Raw genomic sequence first — 25,740 nt, forward strand, 5'->3', positions numbered from 1 at the left:
TTAAAAGCCTCATGCACACCTTCCTCAGCACAGGCCTCTTGCATGTCTTTTGGTACATCAATCATAAACTTGAAGGTCATGGCCTTGCTTTCTTCCTGGCCAGGAGGCTCTGGCTTTACCACGGACACTTCCCTCACTACAGTTGCCCCGACCGGGTGACTGTCTTCTTCAGTTCTCAGCTCCTCAACCCTGTGATCGGCCTTTTGTCTCAGGACTCTTTCTCGTTTGATATGCACTTCCACTGTCTCCTTTATTAACTGTATCTCACGATCTTGTTCTCTTTTGGCCAGCACGTGGCGCACTACTACCTCTTTAATTATATTGTCAAAGGGTACCACTGGGTCAGTCCCGTCAGCCGAGTGAACCGTCCCGTTACCGTTTAACCGTGTTTTTCCCCAGTCGGCTCATCTCCCAGCCCACCATCCGTCATATCACTAGACGTCAGGTCCATAAGTTGGGCAGATGTGCTTCTTCTGTCAGTTCTACCTCTGACCTGTCCACGTCAGGAGCCGTCACTGTCTCAATGTCTGCTGGCCCCACAGTTGAAACGTCTCCATCGTCCGACCATACGTCTTCAAACAAAACAAAGTCCCGGCCCCACTCCAAGGCATAGACTAAGTCCCGTGGTATCCCGCCCCCTTGGCACGCACCACCTTTTGGTCCCCTCGAACATTACTCGGTCTACTGCATAGTTCACCGTGACCCCTTGTTTACAGCAAACCCTGGTGTTTTTCTCGGTCAGAGACAAAACAAGAGGAGTTCCTGTCAGAGTCACTTGACTCTCTGAGTCCAGTCTACCAGAGACTCCTTCCCGGTGCAGCATCACTGTACACACCTGTGGCCCGTCATTATCCGGAAAATACATGCCGCACTCCTCAAAACTCGTACAGACACACTGCGGTTCCCCAGACATACCCACTGAGGCAACCAATGCTGCCATTTCCTGAACCACCCCAATTTGGGGCATCAACCCCTCCTGGGACTCCACCCTTTTTGGGTTACCACCCCAATTTGGGTCACCGCCCCCCTCCGGGATGCCACTTCTTTTTGGGTTACCACCCCAATTTGGGTCACCGCCCCTTCTGGGACTCCACCCCCTTTTGGGCTACCACCCCGATTTGGGCTACGACCCCGGTTTGGGCCACCGCCCCCTTCTGGGATTTCCCCATGTACGTTATACCGGTCTTCTCAGACCACAGTTCACACAACACAGTTTATGTCTTTTAACGATACCACACAAGTCCTTGCTGGCACCACCACAGCTCCTGCTGTCACCGATCACCGACACCACTGGCTGCTGTTCACACACAGCGGCTGGTGTCCTCTTCGTAACCCCGCCGAGTTACAGGAAGCCGCTTGTCCCCTTCTTAACCCCGCCGAGTTACCGGAAGCTGCTTGTCCCCTTTGTAACCCCGCCGAGTTACAGGAAGCCGCTTGTCACCTTCTTGACTCCCACTGAGCCACCGCAGGCTGAGTTGAGAAAAAAAAAACCACACAAAAAACTCACGTGTCCTTTCTGTGTACTATTCAGGACGTTCCGTCTCCTCTCCTGAGACCATCCAACACACAGGGCGCACCAGGTGCTATTCAGGGAGCGACCCTCCTCCCAGGGTTTCCCAACACACCGGCCACACCAACACACTACACAAAACTCACGTGTCCTGTCTGTGTGCTATTCAGGATGTTCCGTCTCCGCCTGAGACCGTCCAACACACAGGGCGCACCCGGTTCTATTCAGGGAGCGGCCCTCCTCCCAGGGTTTCCCAACACACCGGCCTCACCAGGTCCAGGGGCTTAGCGGGTGCTCTTCAGGACATCCATCTCATCCTGAGACTGCCCAACACTCACGCCTCACCAGGTCCAAGGTCATACCACGTGCTCCAGGGATCCGATTCTTCTCCTAGAATCTCCTAACACTGACCCTCCAGGACCTTGCTCACTGAACCCTCCAGGTACACAGTCCCTCTCACTGACCCAGGTCAGTACAACATGAACACCTGTCCATTACCTGTGTCGGCCCCACAGGTCCTCGGATACCTCTTCTCCACAGAGGCACCCCATCAATCACCAGTCTCTTTCTCACTGACCCCGGTCAGTACAACACGGTTTTCACAACTGTAACCTGCTGGCAGCGCAGGTTCTCGGACCCCTCTACCGCAGAGGTATCCTATAAGTCTCTTTCTCCTGGGTAAATGGCCGCACTGGGCTCACCGATCCAGACAGTGCCTTACTCACTAGGCTGCCCCACGGTTCCAGAACCACAGCCGGGCAGTGGCTTCCCCAACCGTCAGCCTTCCTGGCTCAGCGTTGCTCTTAGCAACCGACTTTGCAGTCCTCTTCCGTTGCTCCCAGCAACAAGGCTACAACCATGCCCGCATTCTCCACCAATTGTGAGGTAGCACTGTCATTTAAGTAGGGGATTACTCGCTTGGCAGCCACAAAATCAGATCCGGCACAGGATATCCATAAACCAGTATAGTCCATGCGGTTTATTAAACATCATAAACCATGACCAGCAATATATAAACGGCATAGCGTCCATGACAGAGCTTCACTCTGTTAGCAATGTCTAATACACAGGCTTTTCAGCCTCCCAGTTATATCTCACCCCGTCAGGGTTCTCTCATGGCTGCTTCTCCATACTGCAGACATTCATTCCCTCCAGGGAACTCTCAGGCACTTGCAGCCATTACTCACAGCGTCCACACGTGCTGTCATGCAGGAAGCCCCATCTCAGCGGGACCTTCCACACTGGACCAACCTGGTCCCAGCATTCACCCCATGTGACCTACCCTGGCCACCTTATATGGTCCGTAGCAATGCCCACCGGGTCACATGTCTATGACCTCATCACAGGTCCTTCACACACACATATGCACTTTACAATAGCGTTATTAAACACACCACCTAGGTGGGTTTGTAGGTAACTAGTCCCTGACACATTCAACCAGCACCTCAGCAGTATCACTGCTGATTAACACACACATAAATCTCCATCTCAAGGCCACCCACGTTGAGATGCATAGCGGTCATTCAGTATTTTGCCATTCATCCACTCTCCTGGGACATCCATACAGTGCCCCCTAGTGGACATAGTGGTAACTACACCACAATGTAGTTTGGCAAATTTCAGTCTGGCTTTTTTATGATTTGTTTTCAACAATGGTGTCCTCCTTGGTCATCTCCCATGAAGTCCACTTTGGCTCATACAACGATGGATGATGCGATCTGACACTGATGTTCCTTGAGCTTGAAGTTCACCTTTAATCTGTTTAGAAGTTTTTCTAGGCTCTTTTGTTACCATTCGTATAATCCGTCTCTTTGATTTGTCATCAATTTTCCTCCTGCAGCCACATCCAGGGAGGTTGGCTACAGTCCCATGGAACTTAAATTTCTGAATAATATGTGCAACTGTAGTCACAGAAACATCAAGTTGCTTGGAGATGATCTTATAACTTTTACCTTTAACATGTTTGTCTGTAATTTTCTTTCTAATCTCCTGAGACAACTCTTTCCTTTGCTTCCTCTGGTCCATGTTGAGTGTGATACACACCATGTCAGCAAACAGCACAGTGAGTATCTGTAGCCCTCTATACAGGCCACTCACTGATTCCAAGATTGTAGACACCCGTGATGCTAATTATTGGACACACCTTAATTTAACATGTTCCTTTTGTCACATTATTTTCAGGGGTACCATCATTTCTGTCCAGGCCTATTTCATGAGCTGTTTTTTTTTTTTAATTTTGTGGAAGCATGGTTGAAAAGCAATGTCTGACTTTCATTTGTTCATTTTCGTAGTTTTTTTTCTTATTACTTTTCTCAGATTCGTTATTTCTGTGACCATTGTGGGTTTTTCTGTCATTAAACGAGGGGTACCAACAATTGTGACCACATGTGTACGATAAATATTTTTGTGGTAAGAAGTCACAAAATAGGTGTAAGACAAAAATAAAGGCCTTTGTTGACTATGCGCAAAGATCATGGATCAAAAACACCATATTGAAGAATATGGCGGAAAAAACATTAATGAATATCACAAGACAAAAAAAGAAAAGTTAAGTCACTTTTCTTTTTTGCTTTTTGTTTTATGATATTCGCTAATGATGAGTTGGGGACAAAAAAGTCATTTAAAAAAAGGGTAGATAAATCTCGACTATTGTGTCTCAATTATCTGTCTTAAAAACCTGACTTTATTAACTGCAGAACCTGAATTTTATTTCTTAAACTGGTCTGGTAAAATCAAATCTGCACTCTGATTCTCTGGACAGTTTTGATAAATCTGCCGCATTGTACCCAATCCTTAGCTGGATTAGAGATGGGTCTAAATTTTTCTTTACAATTAGTGATTATATTGCCTGTGGATCTATATACTATATGATTTGTATTATATATCATAATATTGTTCGTGAGTAAACATTTGTGTGTTAATAAATAATTTATCAGCTTTATAGAAAGATAAAGTTGTTTCTCAATCCAAAAAGTGCTATTAATCACCGATAACAAGCTTTTTATGTATTTGGCAATTCTCTCCTGGCTCTGTGCAGTGACTTATCTAGTGAGTATGAAGGTGGAGCCAGTTATTCCATGTTATGGCTGTGACCTTTGGGACAAATGCTCCCTGAGATAATATTGTACGTTGGTGCCGACAAGAGCAAAGTCTGTGTACATGCCTGCGTAAAGCAATTCAGCATGTGACACTGCAAAGCTTCCCATGTGGACGATCGACATCTCTTCTCCTGCACTAAACAACATGTCTAGAAGAACCTGTTCTCCACAGGTGACCTGGTGACCTGTACTCTTATACAATGGGGAAACGGCTTATAGTAACATTTGGCCTTTGGGCCATAGGTGGTCCACTTGGATTACACCATATTTACTTGGGCAGGGACTCTCATGCCTTGCTTTTGATGCTTACTTTGGGAGGTTTTGGAATGGTATGGATGTGGGACTTTTGGAAGATTCCAGGACTTGTGTCCCAAGCAAATAAACAAGACAATAAAGCAAACAAAATTAAGGAACGCACACCACCTGCAAGCTCTATTCGTTTGATGGCGCAGATCACAATCGGCATTTATTTTGGTCTAGTGGCAGCTATTGGATTATCGTCCCTTACCAGTTACTATGTGCTTGCCCTGCCACTTGCTGTTGGTTTGGGTGTTCATCTTGTGGCAAGTGTAGGGGAGCAATCCTCAAACCTGAAGAACACATTGATAGCTGCTTTCCTGACATCTCCAATATTTTATGGTCGTGCCATCTCCATGATCCCAATAAGTCTCACTGCAAGCATCACCTCTCAACAACACCGGCAGTATCGGCGACAGCAACAGAAGGATGAAAATCTCAGCTTACGTCTATACCGCCTTGGGCTGGCCTACCTGGCCTTTACTGGCCCACTGGCTTATAGTGCTCTTATTAACACAAGCCGCACTGTTAGCTATGTGGCTGGATGTATTGGGTCCTTGCTTGATTGGTTGAGCTTTTTCCCCAGCCTGAGTGCCTTGATGGAAAGAATTCTCTTACTGCCATACAGGGTCTGGGGGCTTTTCACAGGAGGAGGTTTCCATGATCATTACTTTAAAGAATGGGAAAAAATTTATGAGTTTGTGGCTAGTTTCCAGAATGAAAAAGAAGACATGGCCTGTAAGGTAAGAAATGACCATATTTTATCAATATTTACTATAAACCATGTTTTATAGAATAATTTCCTATAAATGTCATTCTTTTATTTCAATATGTTTTATCACAATATGCTATTCAGAAAAAAAATAGAATAAGAAAACCTTGTCAATTGCATTTTTAAAACAAACATCAGCACAAGGGCAAAAAAGTGCAAATAGTCTGCAATTAAAAAAAGAGAGGGCTTGAAAAAACTTATGGCCCCAGTTATTAATTGAAACTGTGAATTATAAATTTCTTGCTATAATGGAAATCCAATAAAGAATATAGAAAATGGCATTGGTTGTTACCAGTCAGCCTTACACAAAATAGCATACAAAATTTGGAAAGCAGAAAAATACGTCAAAGAAGACATCAAAGCATCAAGACAGAAAATTAAAAAAAAAAAGTGCACAGTTGGGTGGGAATACATGTCAATGTCTGAGACAGAACTCTGAAAAGCTATCACATATCTAAACCAAATAAAATGTGCCTATAACAGGCTAAGGGCAAGGGCAGATAACCATTTACATTGAACGAGTGGTAACCGTAGTTTTGACCGATTGCATTCGTACCATCTTATTCTATTCTATGATTTCCTCCGAGAATCGGATAGTAATCGCCCCTTTGTGTCTATGGATCCATGAAAAAATTGGAGCGCAGTCAGATGACATTCGAGAGTGGTACGATTTTCACAGACTGACAAAATGGAGAAACTTTTTGTATTCTCTCCACCTCCGAGAAAATCTGATCCTTCTCATCAAGCTCTGATCAAATTCCGATTAGCATAAGTGGACCCTTTTTCTCTGATGGAGAGAAAACGGTTGTCAAAACCTGCTCTTAAGAAAAGTCATCACGGAGTGTGGATGATTGAGCAAAACTGATATTATTTGAAGAATTACCAATCTGAATTGGCCAAGGAGGTGGTGGAGCATTTGTCTGGTGCCATTCTACTAAAGTATATAAAGATGACTGCCTGGACCAGGGGAATCTTTACCTCAATGGTCAATGTTCTGGTAACTTTGAGCACTTCCTATTCTATCTATAGAAAATTCATGATGTCATTAAATCATTTTTAAATATGATAATAAATCTTCCACAGAGCAAAGAGAGTTACTGCTTTTTTTAAGAAAGGTCGATGAACTGAATGGCATAGCAAGAAGATAATCTGGAACACAAACCACATGAAAATTGATCAGCATCTGGCAAAGCTCCATCTGTTAACCCCTCTTCCAGAAAGTTGTAAATGGCTTGTTCAGCGCCGTGCTATTCATAACATATACCTAGCCCTGAGGCCTTGAGGCCAGCATGGACTAGGGGTTTGTCAATTTTTGAAAATCACTCACTTGTCCAGCTCATGCAAATATTGAATGGAGGAGATGAAAATAGAATAAAAATCTTGTCCTTTATTAGTGCATCATAAAAACAAGCTGACGCGTTTCAGGCAATACTGCCCTTAGTCATAGCATAAAAAAAAATGTTACAACACAATATATAAAGACACATAATGTAAGGCTACAACCAATCACAATACATGTCAATTAACCATATACCAAACACCTGAATACCCGATGGAAGAAGTCACATACCCAGCCCAACCTGAATGTTATACAAATGTTTTATCCATACACAATATTGCAAATACAAATAGTAGAAATACAACAATACCCTTCAACAATATATATAAATACATGAAAATACATATGAATAAATATGCGTAAACCACATATCTTTATTACATTTTACATGAAAACATTGTTTAATAAAAATACATCTGATTTGTTTTATAATTCATCCCTTTGGGGAAACAAGTATCTCATTTTAAGGTCCAAGCTGCCTCTCTGGCTCGATAGTAGACACTGTATCCCCTCCTCTCATTGCCCTCTTTACTTGTTCATTGGCAGTTACTCTCATAGAAGTCATATTACCGGCATGAACCTCCTTAAAGTGTCTAGACACTCCTGACAAAGAGCGTTTATCATTGCTATTGCTCGTAGTAGCTCCTGATACATGATCTGTAATCCTCTGCTTTAATTTGCATGTGGTCGATCCCACATATTGCACATTACATGCCTGACAAGAAACCAAATATATTACAGATCTGGAATTGCAATTAGCAAAAAATTTGATAGTATATTCATGTTGTGCATCTTTTGCTCTAAATTTAGTGGTCTTTTGCATATATTGACATAATCCACATCTACTCATGCCACATTTGTAGTTACCCATACTTTCTAACCAGTTCTTTTTTCTAAATTATTTGATCCCACATATAAACTGGGTGACATGTTGGCTAAAGTCTTGGATTTTTTGGCTACAAAACACACTCCATTATCTAAAATGTTGTTAGTTTTTTATCCTGCCTCAAAACTGGAAGATGCTGTTTTATTATATTAACTATTTGAGCATATTCAATGGAAAATGGTGTAGAAAAAACAACTTGTGATTGAGCGTCATATATACAGCAATCCATTAAGCATTGTTCTCTATTTCTACTGCGTGCTATATTTCTAGCCCTGTTCACACATGCCTGTGAATAACCTCGCTGCTTGAATCGCCTTGAAATTACTTTGCACTCCTGATTAGAGTTGAGCGATACCGTCCGATACTTCAAAGTATCGGATCGGAATGGATCGGCCGATCTTTAAAAAAAGTATCGGTATCGCCGATTCCGATACCGGAAGTCCCATTCAAGTCTATGGGACTTCCGGTATCGGAATAAGAAAAACCCTGTTTTTGCCTTGTACAGCCTCTCTGGGGTCTGTACGGGCCTTTCGGGGGGCTGTGCCGGCCTGCCAGGGGGTCTGTGCAGGCTCCGGTGGTCTGTGCCGGCCTGCCGGGGGGCTGTGCCGGCCTGCCGGTGGTCTGTGCAGGCTCCGGTGGGCTGTGCCGGCCTGCCGGTGGTCTGTGCAGGCTCCGGTGGGCTGTGCAGGCCTGCTGGGGGGCTGTGCCGGCCTGCCGGTGGTCTGTGCAGGCTCCGGGGGGCTGTGCCGGCCTGCCGGGGGGCTGTGCCGGCCTTGCGGTGGTCTGTGCAGGCTTCGGGGGTCTGTGCAGGCATCGTCCGATGGGACTACAAGTCCCATCGGGCGATGCCTGCTACCATGACAGTGATTGACACATTAGCCAATGATGGGACAGTAGTAGTCCCATCATCCGGCTAATGTGTTAAATGTTAAAAAAAAAAAAAAAAATACTACATACATACTACATGCATGCTACATACATACTACATGCTACATACATACTACATATATACTACATACATACTACATACATACTGCATGCTACATACATACTACATACATACTACATACATACTACATACATGCTACATACATGCTACATGCATGCTACATACATACTGCATGCTACATACATACTACATACATACTACATACATACTACATACATACTACATGCATGCTACATGCATGCTACATACATACTACATGCTACATACATACCACATACATACTACATACATACTACATACATACTACATGCATACTACATGCATACTACATACATACTACATGCATGCTACATACATACTACATACATACTACATACATACCACATACATACTACATACATGCTACATACATACTACATGCATGCTACATACATACTGCATGCTACATGCATGCTACATACATACTACATACATACTACATGCTACATACATACCACATATATACTACATACATACAATACATTCATACAATACATACATAGACATACAGTACATATAACATAGAGTAACATACTTACCAATACTTGTCACATTGTTCCCCGAAGCCATTGTCTTTTCCGGAATAAATATTAACATAACAAACCACAAAAATACTCACCCACGATCCGAAGCAGTCCACGAGTGTGTCCCACGACGATCTTGGGTAGAGAACTGCAGCATCAGATGATGCTGCCGTTCTCTACGGGCTGCAGGAATCCAATGACGGAAGGTAGGTATCCTTCCGCACTGTATTCCTCCGCCACTTAAAAAAAAAAAAAGTCCCTAGTCTCACTTTATGCCATTGCTGCGTGGGAAATTCCCACACAGCAATGGCATAAAGTGAGACTAGGGACTTTTTTTTTTTTAAGTGGCGGAGGAATACAGTGCGGAAGGATACCTACCTTCCGTCATTGGATTCCTGCAGCCCGTAGAGAACGGCAGCATCATCTGATGCTGCAGTTCTCTACCCAAGATCGTCGTGGGACACACTCGTGGACTGCTTCGGATCGTGGGTGAGTATTTTTGTGGTTTGTTATGTTAATATTTATTCCGGAAAAGACAATGGCTTCGGGGAACAATGTGACAAGTATTGGTAAGTATGTTACTCTATGTTATATGTACTGTATGTCTATGTATGTATTGTATGAATGTATTGTATGTATGTATGTAGTATATATGTGGTATGTATGTAGCATGTAGTATGTATGTAGTATGTATGTAGCATGCATGTAGCATGCAGTATGTATGTAGCATGCATGTAGTATATATGTAGTATGTATGTAGCATGCATGTAGTATATATGTAGTATGTATGTAGCATGTAGCATGTATGTAGTATGTATGTAGTATGTATGTGGTATGTATGTAGCATGTAGTATGTATGTAGCATGCATGTAGCATGCATGTAGTATGTATGTAGCATGCATGTAGTATGTATGTAGCATGCATGTAGTATGCATGTAGCATGCATGTAGTATGTATGTAGTATGTAGCATGTATGTAGTATGTATGTGGTATGTATGTAGCATGTAGTATGTATGTAGCATGCATGTAGTATATATGTAGTATGTATGTAGCATGTAGTATGTATGTAGTATGTATGTAGTATGTATGTGGTATGTATGTGGTATGTATGTAGCATGTAGTATGTATGTAGTATGTATGTAGCATGTAGCATGTATGTAGTATGTATGTGGTATGTATGTAGCATGTAGTATGTATGTAGCATGCATGTAGTATATATGTAGTATTTATGTAGCATGTAGTATGTATGTAGTATGTATGTAGTATGTATGTGGTATGTATGTAGCATGTAGTATGTATGTAGCATGCATGTAGCATGCATGTAGTATGTATGTAGCATGCATGTAGTATATATGTAGTATGTATGTAGCATGTAGTATGTATGTAGTATGTATGTGGTATGTATGTAGCATGTAGTATGTATGTAGCATGCATGTAGTATGTATGTAGCATGCATGTAGTATGTATGTATGTAGTATGTATGTAGCATGCATGTAGTATGTATGTAGTATGTATGTAGTATGTATGTAGTATGTATGTAGCATGCAGCATGTATGTAGCATGTATGTAGTATATATGTAGTATATATGTAGCATGTAGTATGTATGTAGCATGCATGTAGTATATATGTAGTATGTATGTAGCATGTAGTATGTATGTAGCATGCATGTAGTATATATGTAGTATGTATGTAGCATGTAGTATGTATGTAGCATGCATGTAGTATATATGTAGTATGTATGTAGCATGTAGTATGTATGTAGTATTTTTTTTTTTTTTTTTTTTTAACATTTAACACATTAGCCGGATGATGGGACTACTACTGTCCCATCATTGGCTAATGTGTCAATCACTGTCATGGTAGCAGGCATCGCCAGATGGGACTTGTAGTCCCATCGGACGATGCTTGCACAGACCCCCGGACATCAGCACAGCCCCCCGGCAGGCCGGCACAGCCCCCCGGCAGGCCGGTACAGACCCCCACAGGGTGCACAGACCACCGGCAGGCCGGCACAGCCCCCCGGCAGGCCGGTACAGACCCCCACAGGGTGCACAGACCACCGGCAGGCCGGCACAGCCCCCCGGCAGGCCGGTACAGACCCCCACAGGGTGCACAGACCACCGGCAGGCCGGCACAGCCCCCCGGCAGGCCGGTACCGACCCCGGGCAGTCCACACAGCCCCCCGGCAGGCCGGCAGAGACCCCCGGAAGGCCCGAAATGACGGCGCATCATGATGCGCACATACCGCGCATCATGATGACGTCAGGCCGTCAATCAACTTTGAACTTCCGATTCCGATGCCGAATTCCGATATTGAAAAAATATCGGAAGTCGGTATCGGAATTCCGATACAGCAAGTATCGGCCGATACCCGATACTTGCGGTATCGGAATGCTCAACACTACTCCTGATTGAATTCAACATCATTAGAACAAGCACGATATCATGCACTAATAAAGGACAAGATTTTTATTCTATTTTCATCTCCTTCATTCAATATTTGCATAAGCTGGACAATTGAGTGATTTGCATTTTTACCTGGGAGTCAGCTGGTATGAACTCGACAGTGATCCGTGCTCTGCACATGTCTAATGAGAATTGGATTCAAACACGTCTGGTTGAGTGAGCTGATGAAATCCGAGTATCTGCAAGTTTGTCAATTTTTGACTGAGGCACTATTACAGGACCAATCTTGCACTAGAGTCAGGGTTGTTATGTCATATCACCTCACCACTTTTTACACTCCATAGATAATACTGTCTAGTCATGACCTTGATCGGGTGTAAAAGAATTCTCCCACATCTTCTGCCCGAAGATTTGATCCATTATAAGTTTATTCTTAAAACATACAACACTACTCTTCACCTCTCCAAACAAACCTATTTCAACACCCTCATCACCTCAATATCCAATAACCCTAAACGTCTCTTTGACACTTTTCATTCTCTACTCAACCCAAGAGTGTAGGCCCTAACCATGGATCTCCACGCTGACGATCTGGCTAATTATTTCAAAGAAAAAATTGACCATATCAGACAGGAAATTTTTCCCAATCCCTCATACCATGCACTGCCATGAACCAGTCACAGAAGAAGTAATCAGGCTCCTTGCATCTTTTTGCCCTACTACTTGGACCAGCGACCCTATTCCATCAAATCTCCTCCAGTCCATTTCCGCAGCTGTCACCACTCACCTAACAAAAATATTAAACCTCTCTCTTTCTTCCGGTATCTTTCCCTCCTCATTTAAGCATGCCTTCATACATCCATTACTTAAAAAAACCATCCCTCGATCAAAACTGTGCTGCTAACTATAGACCTGTCTCTAATCTTCCCTTCATCTCTAATCTCCTGGAACGCTTGGTCCACTCCCATCTTATCCGTTATCTCTCAGATAACTCTCTTCCCGACCTTCTTCAATCTGGTTTACGCTCTTTGCACTCTACTGAACCTGCCCTCACTAAAGTCTCTAATGATCTACTAACAGCTAAATCTAATGGTCACTACTCCATACTAATTCTTTTGGATCTCTCTGCAGCATTCGACACTGTGGATCATCAGCTCCTCCTCACTATGCTCTGCTCCATTGGCCTCAAGGACACCGTTCTCTCCTGGTTCTCCTCCTACCTCTCTGACCACTCCTTCACTGTATCTTTCGCTGGCTCCTCCTCCTCTCATCTTCCCTTTACTGTTGGGGTTCCTCAAGGATCAGTCCTAGGCATCATCCTCTTCTCCTTGTATACTGACTCTATTGGACAATCAGTAGATTTGGTTTCCAGTACTATCTCTATGCTGGTGACACGTAATTAAACACCTCTGCTCCTAACATCATGCCTGCATTATTACAAAACACCAGTGATTGTCTTACCGCTGTCTCCAACATCATGTCCTCCCTCTATCTGAAATTGAACCTGTCAAAAACTGAACTCCTTGTGTTTCCTCCCTAAACTAACCTACCTATGCCCGACATTGCCATTTTTATGCGTGGTTCTATCATTACTCCCCAGCAACATGCCCGCTGTCTTGGGGTTATACTTGATTCACAGCTTTCATTCACCCCCCATATCCGATCACTGGCCCGTTCTTGTTATCTGCATCTCAAAAACATTTCTAGAACTCAATCTTTTCTTACTTTCAATTCTTCAAAAACTCTTACTGTTGCACTTATTATTCATTCTCGTCTGGACTATTGAAACTCTCTACTAATCGGTCTTCCTCTAACCATACTCTCCCCTCTCCAATCTGTCTTGAATGCAGCAGCCAGGATCATATTCCTTACCAATTGTTACACCAATGCCTCTAGCTTGTGCCAGTCATTTTACTGGTTACCCATCCACTCCAGAATTCAATATAAACTTATCACCCTTGCCCACGAAGCACTCCATGGTTCAGCACCATCCTGCATCTCCTCCCTCATCTCAGTCTACCACCCTATCCGTGCCCTCCATTCTGCTAATGACCTGAAGTTAATATCCTCAAAAATCAGAACCTCCCTCTACCGTCTCCAAGACTTCTCAGGTGCTGCATCTATTTTTTGGAATGCACTACCCAGGATAATTCGATTAATCCCCAATACCCACATACCCACAGCTTTAAGCGTGCCCTAAAAATACATTTCTTCAGACTGGCCTACTGCCTCAACAAAGTAACCTCTTTACCCCCAAGGGTGTTTTGCATGTTAATGACCAGGCCAATTTTTACAATTCTGACCACTGTCTCTTTATGAGTTAAGAACTCTGGAACGCTTCCATGGATCCCGGTGATTCTGACAATGTTTTCTCATGACATATTGTACTTTATTCACTAGATAGATAGTCGCACTCAAAAATGACTTGGTCTTATTGAAGAATCTTTGTGATTTTTGTAATTTTTATTTTTTATTTTTCAATTCAACAAATAGTGTAACACCGCTATAAATCCCAGAAATGCATATGGTTATGTTTCGACCTAATCATAGGTCTTTTTCAAACCATACTCAAATAGAAGTTTCAGAGTGGGAGATAGGAAAATTATTTTCAGAGTCCCAGTTAGGGGTTGGTGGCTTGTGGGAAGCAGGGAACTGCGGTGACCTCACGGTGTTACACTATTTCTTGAATTGAAAAATAAAAAATAAAAATTACAAAAATCACAAAGATTCTTCAATAAGACCAAGTCATTTTTGAGTGCGACTGTCTGTCTAGTGACTATTGCTTGTGGATTTTCCACGCTCAGTCAGCACCTATCTAAATAGCAAGAGTGCGCGTCTTTTTCTTCTATATTGCACTTTATGATAGTGGTAAAACTTCTTTGATATTAATTGCGTTTATTTGTGAAAAAAACGGAAATTTGGCAAAAATGTTAAAAATTTCACAATTTTTCAACTTTGAAATTTCATGGGGAGTCTGTGGGGGGCCTCATGCAGTATATGGGAGGCTGTCGGGGCCTCAGGCAGTATAGGAAAAGGCTGTGGGGGCTTCTGGCAGTATATGAGGAGTCTGTGGGGGCTGCATGCAGTATATGGGAGGCTGTATGGGGCTCATGCAGTATATGGGGAGACTGTATGGGGCTCATGCAGTATATAGGGAGGCTGTCTGGGAGTCATGCAGTATATATGGAGGCTTCATGCAGTATATATAAGGAGGCTGTCTTGGGCTCATGCAAGATATATAGGGAGGCTGTGTGGGTCTCAGGCTGTATATGGGGAGGCTTTGTGAGGGCTCATGCCACATATGGGGGAGGCTGTGTGGGGTTCTTGCAGTATATAAGGGGCTGTGGGGGGTCTCATACAATATGCAGAAGGGGCTGTACTCGGGGATGTCAGAATACTTATGCTCATTAGTAAGTGATACAATTAATATTATTATCAATACTATAATAATTATAATATATTGATATTAATATTGAGCAGAATTAATTTCAGCCTATTGGTTCGGCCTTCCCAAAAGTCACAGTCTCTCATGTGGCTCCTCAGGAAAATTAATTGTCCACCCCTGCTCCAATCCAAGGCTATGGTTCTGCGAAAATTTCAGAAATCACTGATTGATAGGAGAAGCTTAGGAAAATGAAACTGATGAAAATTGACACTGAGCAAACTGTAACACTGTGATGAAAATCAGATCAAAAACACTGATGAAAATAGGTTAGTTTTTATGCATATCAGACCAAAGAAATATTTAAGGTAAGCAATAAGAAAGCAATTACATCTTATGATGAACAGAACTGTTTGGCATGTGGTCCTGTGGACCTTAAATATTTCTTTCTCTGCTGGGATATACTTTATAGCTACTGGACAGCAGTCTCTGTACATCAGATATTAGATATCCTACAGGGCACTTACTTTTGGGTGCATGTGGTCCATCATTGCGTTACTCTGCTTTTTATCTATAACTAACTGAAGAGCCCGGCGTTGCCTGGGCATAGTAACCAACTGTGGTTAGTTATAACAAATTATAATGATTATATTGCACATAAAACAATTTCACATCATATATTCAACACTACAGATTTGCAACACAAATTAACTAAACGATTACCCGAGTATTGATAGTATTTTATTTTCAACTCATTCAAGAGCCTTTTCATAAACAACATTTTTGGTTTTTCCTTTCGGTGCAAAGATCAACAGATTTTTGGCAGTTCCAACTCTTGAACAGATCACGTAAAGTTGACCATGAGAAAAGCATAGAGATTGCAAATCGATCCCTACTACTTAAATCGATTCCTACTACTTTCAAGGACTGTCCCTGAGCATTGTTAATGGACATTGCAAATAGCAGTTGAACTGGAAACTGGAGGCGTTTAAAATCAAAAAACAAATCAGATGGAATGAGTGGAATTCTTGGAATGAAGATGTCCTCTCCTTTGGCACATCCTGTTTCTGAGCTGTGTATCTAACCCTATCCTGTGTGATAATTTCTGCTGAGCTGTGTACCTAATCCTCTTCTGTGTGATACTTTCTGCTGAGCTGTGTATCTAATCCTATCGTGGTTTACTGACTGCTCAGCCATGTATCTAATCCTATCCTGTGTGATACTGACTGCTGAGCAGTGTCTCTAATCCTATCTTGTGTGATACCATCTGCTGAGCCGTGTATCTAACCCTATCTTGTGTGATACTGACTGCTGAGCCAAGTACCTAATCCTATCATGTGTGTTACTGACTGCTGAGCCATGTATCTAATACTATTCTGTGTGATACTGTGTGCTGAGCTGTGTATCTAATCCTATCCTGTGTGATACTGACTGCTGAGCTGTATATCTAATCCTATCCTGTGTGATACTTACTGCTGAGCTGTGTATCTAACCCTATCCTGTGTGATACTGACTGCTGAGCTGTGTATCTAACCCTATCCTGTGTGATACTGACTGCTGAGCTGTGTATCTAACCCTATCCTGTGTGATACTGACTGCTGAGCCATGTGTCTAATCCTCTCTTGTGTGATACTGACTGCTGAGCTGTGTATCTAATCCTATCCTGTGTGATACTGACTGCTGAGCCATGTATCTAATCCTATCCTGTGTGATACTGCCTGCTGAGCCATGTGTCTAATCCTCTCCTGTGTGATACTGACTGCTGAGCTGTGTATCTAATCCTATCCTGTGTGATATTGACTGCTGAGCCATGTAGCTAGTCCTATCCTGTGTGATACTGGGCTCCCTATGCAGTTTGTGTCAGAGTGTGGTCTGTGTTGGCACGGTAATAAATTGTGTTATTTCCAGCTTTACAGAAGGACGATAACACCATAGTAATGATAAGAATTATAGGCATCAGTTACCACAACTATCTACAAAAAAACTGTTGCTGATAGCAACCAATCACAGCTCATTTTTCATCTTTTAAACAGCTCTGGGACAGCGTGGCGAGTTTTGAGTGTCGACTTTTGTGTTTCGACTTTTATGTGGCGAGGTTGGTGTATGTGTGGTGAAATGTGTGCTGAGGGTGGTATATGTGTTGAAGTACGTGGTAGTGTGTGGCGCATTTTGTGTGTGTGTTCATATCCCCGTGTGCGGTGAGTATCCCATGTCAGGGCCCCACCTTAGCAACTGTACGGTATATACTTTTTGGCACCATCACTCTCATTCTTTAAGTCCCCCTTGTTCACATCTGGCAGCTGTCAATTTGCCTCCAACACTTTTCCTTTCACTTTTTGCCCATTATGTAGTGTGGTGTAGTGACCACTATGTCCGCTAGAGGGCGCTGTGTGGATGTCCCAGGAGAGAGGATGAGTGGCAGAATACTGAATGACCATTATGTATCTCAAGGTGGGTGGCCTTGGGATGGAGACTTGTGTGTGTGTTGATCAGCAGTGATACTGCTGAGGTGCTGTTTCAATGTGTTTGGGAATTCTCCAGGTAACTGGTGAGATGGGCAGAACCAGTTACCTACAAACCCACCCAGGGGGTGTGTTTAAGAACGCCATTATAAAGTGTGCATGAGTGGTTGAAGGACCTATGATGAGGTCACAGCCATGTGACCCGGTGGGCGTGGCTACAGACCATATAGGATGGCCAGGGTAGGTCAAATGGAGTGAATGCTGGGTCCTGGTTGGTCCATTTTGGAAGGTCCCGTCTGAGAGAAATGGGGCTGTCTTCCTGACAGCAAGTGAACGCTGTTTAATGGCTGCACGTGCCTGATAGTTCCCTGGAGGGAATGAATGTCTGCAGTATGGAGAAGCAGCCATGAGGTAAACCCTGAGAGGGGATATAACTGTGGGGCTAAGAGAGCCTGCGTATGGCATAACCTGTGTGACCACAGGGATAACAGAGTGAAGCTCTGTCATGGACGCTATGCTGTTAATATGAACTTTATGTTGCTGGTCATAGTTTATGATGCCTAAATAAACCACATGGACTGTGATTGTTTTTATGGCAAACCTGTGCCGGATGTGATTTATTGGCTGCCAAGCGAGTATCCCCTAACCGAATGACAGCGCTACCTTACAGTAGATAGGGGCAAAATTGTTTGGTGAATTGGAACGCGCGGGGTTAAAATTTCGCCTCACAACATAGCCTATGATGCTCTCGGGGTCCAGACGTGTGACTGTGCAACATTTTATGGCTGTAGCTATGACAGTGCAGATGCCAATCCCGGACATACACACATACATACATACACTTTTTCCCCATTATGTACATAGGGGCAAAATTGTTTGGTGAATTGGAACGTGCAGGGTTAAAATTTTGCCTCACAACATAGCCTATGACGCTCTCGGGGTGCAGACGTGTGACTGTGCAAAATTTTGTGGCTGTAGCTGCGACGGTGCAGATGCCAATCCCCGACATACACACATATGGGTCGCCCTCCCAGGGCTGTGGAGTACTCGGTACCGGGCCGCTGTTAGGGGGATGTGTCGCGGCAGCGGTGACCCGGTCCGTGGCCCTGGGCACCCAAATCAATGGTGGTTTTTAATGTAGTTTATGTGAATAGTTCGTGACACCACCTGTGGTGTTCGGCAAGGGAGGTGTTAAGCCGACGCTGCATGCAGATCCGCTGGGACTGATGGTGTGGTGCAGCAAAGATGGTGTAGCTCCCCAGAGGTGGAGCTGTAGTCCCAGGGCAGTGTAGGTGCTCTGGGTGAGGAGAGGCGCAGGATGGTATGGATGCTGGTACCCAGATGTAGCGGTGCTGAAGGTGTTAGCGCACAAATGAATGGACACCAGAGCTGCAGTTTCAAAGCTTTACTCACAGTTCGTGGTACACACTGGTGCCTGCCTCCGTGCCGTGTCCTCCGGGGCAAAGACTCAACCAACCTCCCGGACAAGTCAGGGCTCTCCTCTCCAACACTCCGCCAACATGTACCTTCCTGAACGATTCCGCCAATGCGCCTTGTGGTGTGAAGAACTCCAGTACTTAGTAGCCTGCTTCGTAGACGCCTCACTCCCGGCTCTCTATCTGTGTTGCTGTTGTGCCTCAAGTCTTGGATGGGAGTAATGCATTTACAGCCAACTACTCCATCGGTGTCTGCTGCAGAACCATAAGCCTTGCGCTGAGAACCTATAGGTAGGGTTCCTCTTCCAACCCACGTCTCCTCTCTGTTCTCTACTCCTTCGTTCCGTACTTGACTCTCCTTACTATGGATGCTTAGGTTACAGTTCTACGTCTTTCCACCTTCCTTCCTTTCCCGTGCCAGCTGGCTCAGGTCACTGAGGCAGCTGCAGCACTCCTTCCTCCATCCCTTCTTCAAGGGATCCTCACTCCTCACTGAGTGACTTCCTACTCTGCCGATCTTCTGTCAGACTGAACCCCCTAAGGGACTAACCTGTAATTCTAAACCTTCCCAACCTTTTAGATGGATCTAAACTCCACCCACCTCCCAACACATCCAGTGTTCCAAGCAGGGAACCACCAGAACCACTACTCTCTAAGCTCTGAGCCGCAATGTGGTTGTGCAGAACTACCCTGTTGTGTGGGGTGCGAGTGTTGGAGGGTGGAAAGGAGTTCCCAACTTACCCAGATGGTGGGGCACCACACCTTAGGAGAAGGTGCAGTACCTCTGTGGCGACTGAGCCTCAGGGGCGCCACACATACATACATACAAACATACACACACACATTGAGCTTTATATATTAGATTGTGTGTTTTATTTTGATTATTTCAATAAAGATTATGGGTTTTATGAGACTTTAGTGCACCATATGTATTTTTGTTGGCATTAATTGTTTTTAATTATTGCTGGATCCTATCTGTTCCTTACATTTGCAGGCATTTGTGCATTTGTTCTAAAATCTGGGCAGGTAAGCGATGCTGCCCTTTTTTGCCCTTTTTTCTGCTGTGTAATTTGAATTTTTGGATGCTTTAGTCTTCTTTTGTGGCTTTGCTATTAGTTTTTTGGCTTCGGGAGAGACATGTCTATTAAAAAGGGTAGGGTCCCATCAAAGATTGCCTTGTTGTAGCTGATGGGCACACACAAATTGGCCGATTTGTTTGCCGAGTATGTCATTCTTATATACGTATATTCTATATAGTAGTAAAGCAGCCTAGGGTCAATGGCCTATATATGTAGTAGTTGCTAAGGGGAAGCATGCAGTGTGGGGTGCAGCACGCAAGCATCCCATAAGCAAAGCATCACAGAAGCTAAGCATCATGAAAACGGCAGTTATACATGGCAGTTAGTCAGGGCAGGAGTCAGGTAACCCACACTTTGCTCTCCCCCTCAACCATGTGCTTTATTTTTATCCTCCTGTGTTCCTTTACCATCCATATTCACCACCCTATCCCCCTCCTTCACGACTCATACACATCAGCCCCTCTATACTACCCTCTCCCATGTACAGCTCCCATGCACTCCTCACCTTCCTGAGAAACCTCAGCCCATCTTGCCCAAACACATCGCAGAAAAAAACTACCTACAATTCCAACAACTATTTGCTCTTTTTCTTCCTAATCCTACTGATTTCAGGTGACATCTCCCCCAACCCTGGTCCCCCATCCCCCAACCTCAACCCCTACCCTACCTCATATCGAAACCATAATAATCTTATTAATATTACTTGCACTCCCTCATCTCAATCTTTTAATTGTGCCCTCTGAAATCCACGGTCTGCTTGTAACAAGCTTCCTTTCCTACACAACTACTTTCTGAACAACTCTCTTAATCTGTTGGCCCTCACTGAAACCTGGATTCAGGATTCTGACACTGCTTCTCCTGCTGCCATTTCCTACGGTGGCTTACAATTCTCCCACTCCCCGAGACCAACAAACAGTCATGGTGGTGGAGTCGGCATACTCCTATCCCCACAATGCACCTTCCAGGTCATCCCCCCAGTTCCATCACTCTTATTCCCTTCTTTTGAGGTCCACACCATCAGGCTCTTTCATCCCCTCTCCCTCAGGGTAGCGGTCATATACCGGCCCCCAGGCTCACCCACCCACTTCTTTGAACACTTTTCAGCCTGGCTGCCGCACTTCATGTCCTCAGAACTTCCAACCCTTATCCTGGGAGACTTCAACATCCCCATTAACAGCCCTACTTCCACATCTGCATCCCAGCTTCTATCACTAACCACCTCTCTAGGCCTCTCACAGCTTTCAACCTCTGAGACACACAAGGACGGTAACACCCTTGATCTGGTCTTTGTCCGGCTCTGCTCAATCTCCCACCTAAATAACTCACCGCTTCCACTCTCTGACCACAACATTCTCTCCTTCACGCTCACAAATCCTTGCCCACCCCAGCTCACTCCTACCTACCACACAGTCAGAAATCTACAAGTCATTAACCCTCAGACACTTTCAGACTCCCTACACTCATCACTGTCCCCAATCTCCTCTTCTTCCTGTCCTAATCTGGCTGTTCATCACTGCAATGACACACTTAGAAGCACCCTTGACCAAGTAGCTCCCCTCACCCTCAGAACCTCCAAGCACAGAGCAAAACAGCCTTGGCTCACATCGCAAACTATACTTCTCCAGCGATGCTCTAGGAGTGCTGAACGCCTATGGAGAAAAACCCACACACCAGAAGACTTCATCCACTTCAGATTTATGTTAAGAACCTATAACGCTGCCCTTCACCTTGCCAAACAGACCTACTTCACCACCCTGATCTCCTCACTAGCCAACAACCCCAAGAAACTTTTTGACACTTTTCACTCCCTCCTCAGGCCAAAAGCACAAGCCCCTATCACAGACATTTGTGCTGATGACCTGGCCTCCCACTTTACAGAAAAAATAGATAATATCCGTCAGGAAATCTGCTCCCAACCACCAAGTGCTGTGACTCCCATCCCTTCCTGCATCTCCCCTGGCTCACTTTCCACATTTGATCCCATCACAGAAGAAGTCTCCAGACTCCTCTCTTCTTCTCGTCCGACTACATGCACTACCGATCCCATTCCCTCACATCTCCTCCAGTCTCTCTCTCCAGTCGTCACAACCCACCTAACTACAATCTTTAATCTCTCCCTCTCCTCGGGCATTTTCCCATCCTCCTTCAAACACGCCATCGTTACTCCATTACTAAAGAAAGCCGCTCTCGACCCATCCTGCACAAACAACTACAGACCAGTCTCCAATCTCCCCTTCATCTCTAAACTTTTGGAGCGCCTTGTCTACTCTCGTCTTACCTGTTACCTCTCCACTCACTCCCTTCTAGACCCTTCACAGTCCGGCTTCCGCCCCCTACATTCGACTGAAACTGCACTCATCAAAGTGACCAATGACCTTCTGACAGCAAAACGTAATGGTCACCACTCTCTGCTCATTCTTCTTGACCTATCTGCAGCTTTCGATACTGTTGACCACCATCTCCTCCTCTCTAGGCTCCAGTCACTAGGCATTAAGGACACTGCTGTCTCCTGGCTCTCATCCTAGCTCTCTGACTGCTCCTTCAGTGTTTTGTTCTCTGGCTCCACTTCATCTCCTCTTCCTCTTGCTGTCGGGGTACATCTGGGCTCAGTCCTTGGCCCCCTTCTCTTCTCTCTCTACACAGCCCCAATTGGACAGACCATCAGCAGATTTGGCTTTCAATACCATCTTTATGCTGATGACACACAACTATACACGTCATTCCCCGACCTTACCCCCTCTGTACTACAGAACGCCAGTGACTGCCTGTCCGCAGTCTCCAATATCATGTCCACTCTATCTGAAACTCAACCTCTCCAAAACTGAAATTCTTCTGCTCCCGCAGTCTACTAACCTCCCTAAATCTGACATTTCCCTCTCCATGTGTGGCACTTCAATAAAACCCTGCAGCAGGCGCGCTGTCTGGGTGTTATGTTTGACACATATACAATCTCTTGCCCACTCTTGCCGCTTACACCTAAAGAACATCTCTAGAATCCGCCCTTTTCTCACCATGGAAACGACAAAAACCCTCACTGTAGCATTGATCCACTCCCGGCTGGATTACTGCAATGCTCTATTAATTGGCCTCCCTGTCACTCAACTATCTCCTCTCCAGTCCATACTTAATGCAGCAGCCAGGGTTGTCCATCTGGCTAATCGGTACTTGGACGTGTCCGCTCTTCGTCAGTCATTACACTGGCTGCCCATTCATTATAGGATCCAATTCAAATTACTTGTTCTCACCCACAAAGCTCTCCACAGTGCGGCACCCCCCTACATCTCCTCCCTCATTTCTGTCTATCGGCCTAGCCGATCGCTGCGCTCTGCAAACGACTTTCGACTAACCTCTGTACTAATCCGTACCTCCCACTCCCGACTCCAAGACTTCTCCCGTGCTGCTCCTATCCTCTGGAATGCTCTACCCCAAGAAATTAGGACTAACCACAATTTGCACAGTTTTAGGCACTCCCTCAAAACACATTTGTTCAGAGCGGCTTATCACGTTCACTAATCAAAGTCATTCTATGTGTAAGCGTGCGTGTGTAACCCATTCACTATCTCCATCCATCTTTCACTCCCTCAAGATGGCTGGACCATCATTATAAATACACCATTGTAAATACACCCCTGTACTCTGTATCTCCCCCACCTCATTGTAGATTGTAAGCTCTCACGAGCAGGGTCATCTTATTTCGTCTTATTTTGCTTTAATTAGTGTATTGTTAATGTTGTTACTTATGACTTGTGTTTTGAAACTGTTAAACTGTAAAGCGCTGCGGAATATGTTGGCGCTATATAAATAAAGATTATTATTATTATTATTAATGATACAGCCTGAGCTTGATGCACAATAGAGTTTATCATTAGTCAATGGTTCAAAGAATTCTGACTGTCTTAGAAGCTGAATAGGGTTTTTTTTGCCTGCAATTCCAACATTTCCTACACTTGATGTGGAAAAATGTTTTGCGTCAATTAAAATAATTTAATTTGTTTGAAGTTTATATTTCTCAAAGTCGGAATATTCAGCAAACATTGCTTTGTGTCATATCTATTAAATAAAGCTGGAGCAACAATGAAAAGTGTAAATCCATAATTTGTACATACAGTATCCTTTTAAGCTTTTTTTCTGCTTTTCTTCTAGATTCTCAAAGTGAGCTCTGATTCCACAATGGAAGAAATAAATCACAATTATCGAGACCTTGTAAAGATTTGGCACCCTGACCACAATCAGCACCGTCCTAGAGAGGCTGAAAAGCATTTTATTGAAATACAGGCAGCTTATGAGACTCTCGCTCATCTTTGGAAAATGAAGAATCGAAAACAATAAGAAATGTTCAAGGAAAAAGAAAAGTACTCACTAGCTGTAGAAAGGTAGAAATGTAGTGTGTCCTAACAGCTGGCACTGCATAGATATCATGTTCTACATATGGTAGCTTATAATGTATAAATTAATGTGATAACCAGTCAAATTACCTACTAAATAAAATTTATATGAACTTAGTCTAAGTTCTTTAGTGTCCACTAATCAAGAGTTGGAAGGAATGAAGGTCCTTCTGGTAATTCTCCTGCAAAGCCTCAGTCTGCGAGGAACTGCAGCAGAGCACCACTAAATGCTATACTATCACCAACATCCATCTTCTAGGTCCAACTTCTTGTGCAGGACTGGCATCCGGAACAGTGATATTTTTCTCTACTCTGGGAAGAAGGCATGGTTGTTTTAATTTGCTCTCTACTTGCCATTTAGCCATTTATAGTTTCCAATCACTGCATAACGTATGATGCCACCAACATTTCCCACCAAACACAGTATGATACCCATGAAGTGAATGCCTCTACATGCACAATATGGTGTCCCCATAGTGCTCCAATACAGGGATGTTCCCCTACACACATTATGAGTCCTTTTATCACAAAAAATGACCAACAATTATTCAGGACATAGAAACTCAAAAAAAAATGTTAACTAAACAACAACAAGTGAAGGTATGTAAAAATATCACTACCAAGAGAATAATCCTTATAAAAATACATTTATTAATGTACAATACCAATGAATAACATCAGAACTACAAAGTACTAAATAACCAGGGACATAGTATTACCATAAATACAGCCACTTAAAAAATAACAGAGAACTCCTTAATGAACATAGCAGCAAGATAATCTAACTCATTAAATATAATGTGCAAACAAATAGCAGCAAAAATTCATATGGCCATAAAGTGCTAGTGCAAATCAAAGCCACTAATACAAGAGTGCTATACCATAAAAAAGAGTCAGAGAGACATAATATATAAAGTGCAAAGTGCAATGCTCCACTGCCCTTCATGATTGGCTAATTACAGCGGTGACTAAAAGCCAAAATGAACCGCAAGCAAAGGAGTAAAAATTACTTACAAGAATGGAAATAGGAGCTGACTAGAGACACACTGTCTCTGCAGCCCCAACGCATGTTTCGTCAAGACTTCCTCAGGAGGCGTGTGTTGGAGAAGGGGTTCCGGCTATTTAAATGAAAACTGGCCAATGAGAGACTTGATCTTGGTCTTGACGAAACGTGC

General features: G+C 43.8%; 1 protein-coding gene across 1 annotated transcript; it reads left to right on the forward strand.

Moving 5' to 3' along the window:
- Positions 1 to 4,660: 4,660 nt before the first annotated feature.
- On the forward strand, positions 4,661 to 24,682 carry DNAJC22 (DnaJ heat shock protein family (Hsp40) member C22). Its single transcript, XM_073563404.1, has 2 exons — positions 4,661 to 5,648; positions 24,324 to 24,682. Exons 1-2 carry the CDS (start codon positions 4,809 to 4,811, stop codon positions 24,507 to 24,509), a joined length of 1,026 nt encoding a protein of 341 aa, XP_073419505.1. The 5' UTR covers positions 4,661 to 4,808; the 3' UTR covers positions 24,510 to 24,682.
- Positions 24,683 to 25,740: the final 1,058 nt, after the last annotated feature.

Source organism: Dendrobates tinctorius, unplaced genomic scaffold (assembly GCF_039654945.1).
Source record: "Dendrobates tinctorius isolate UK_male_01 unplaced genomic scaffold, ASM3965494v1 ptg000388l, whole genome shotgun sequence".
Classification (NCBI taxonomy): Eukaryota; Metazoa; Chordata; class Amphibia; order Anura; family Dendrobatidae; genus Dendrobates; species Dendrobates tinctorius.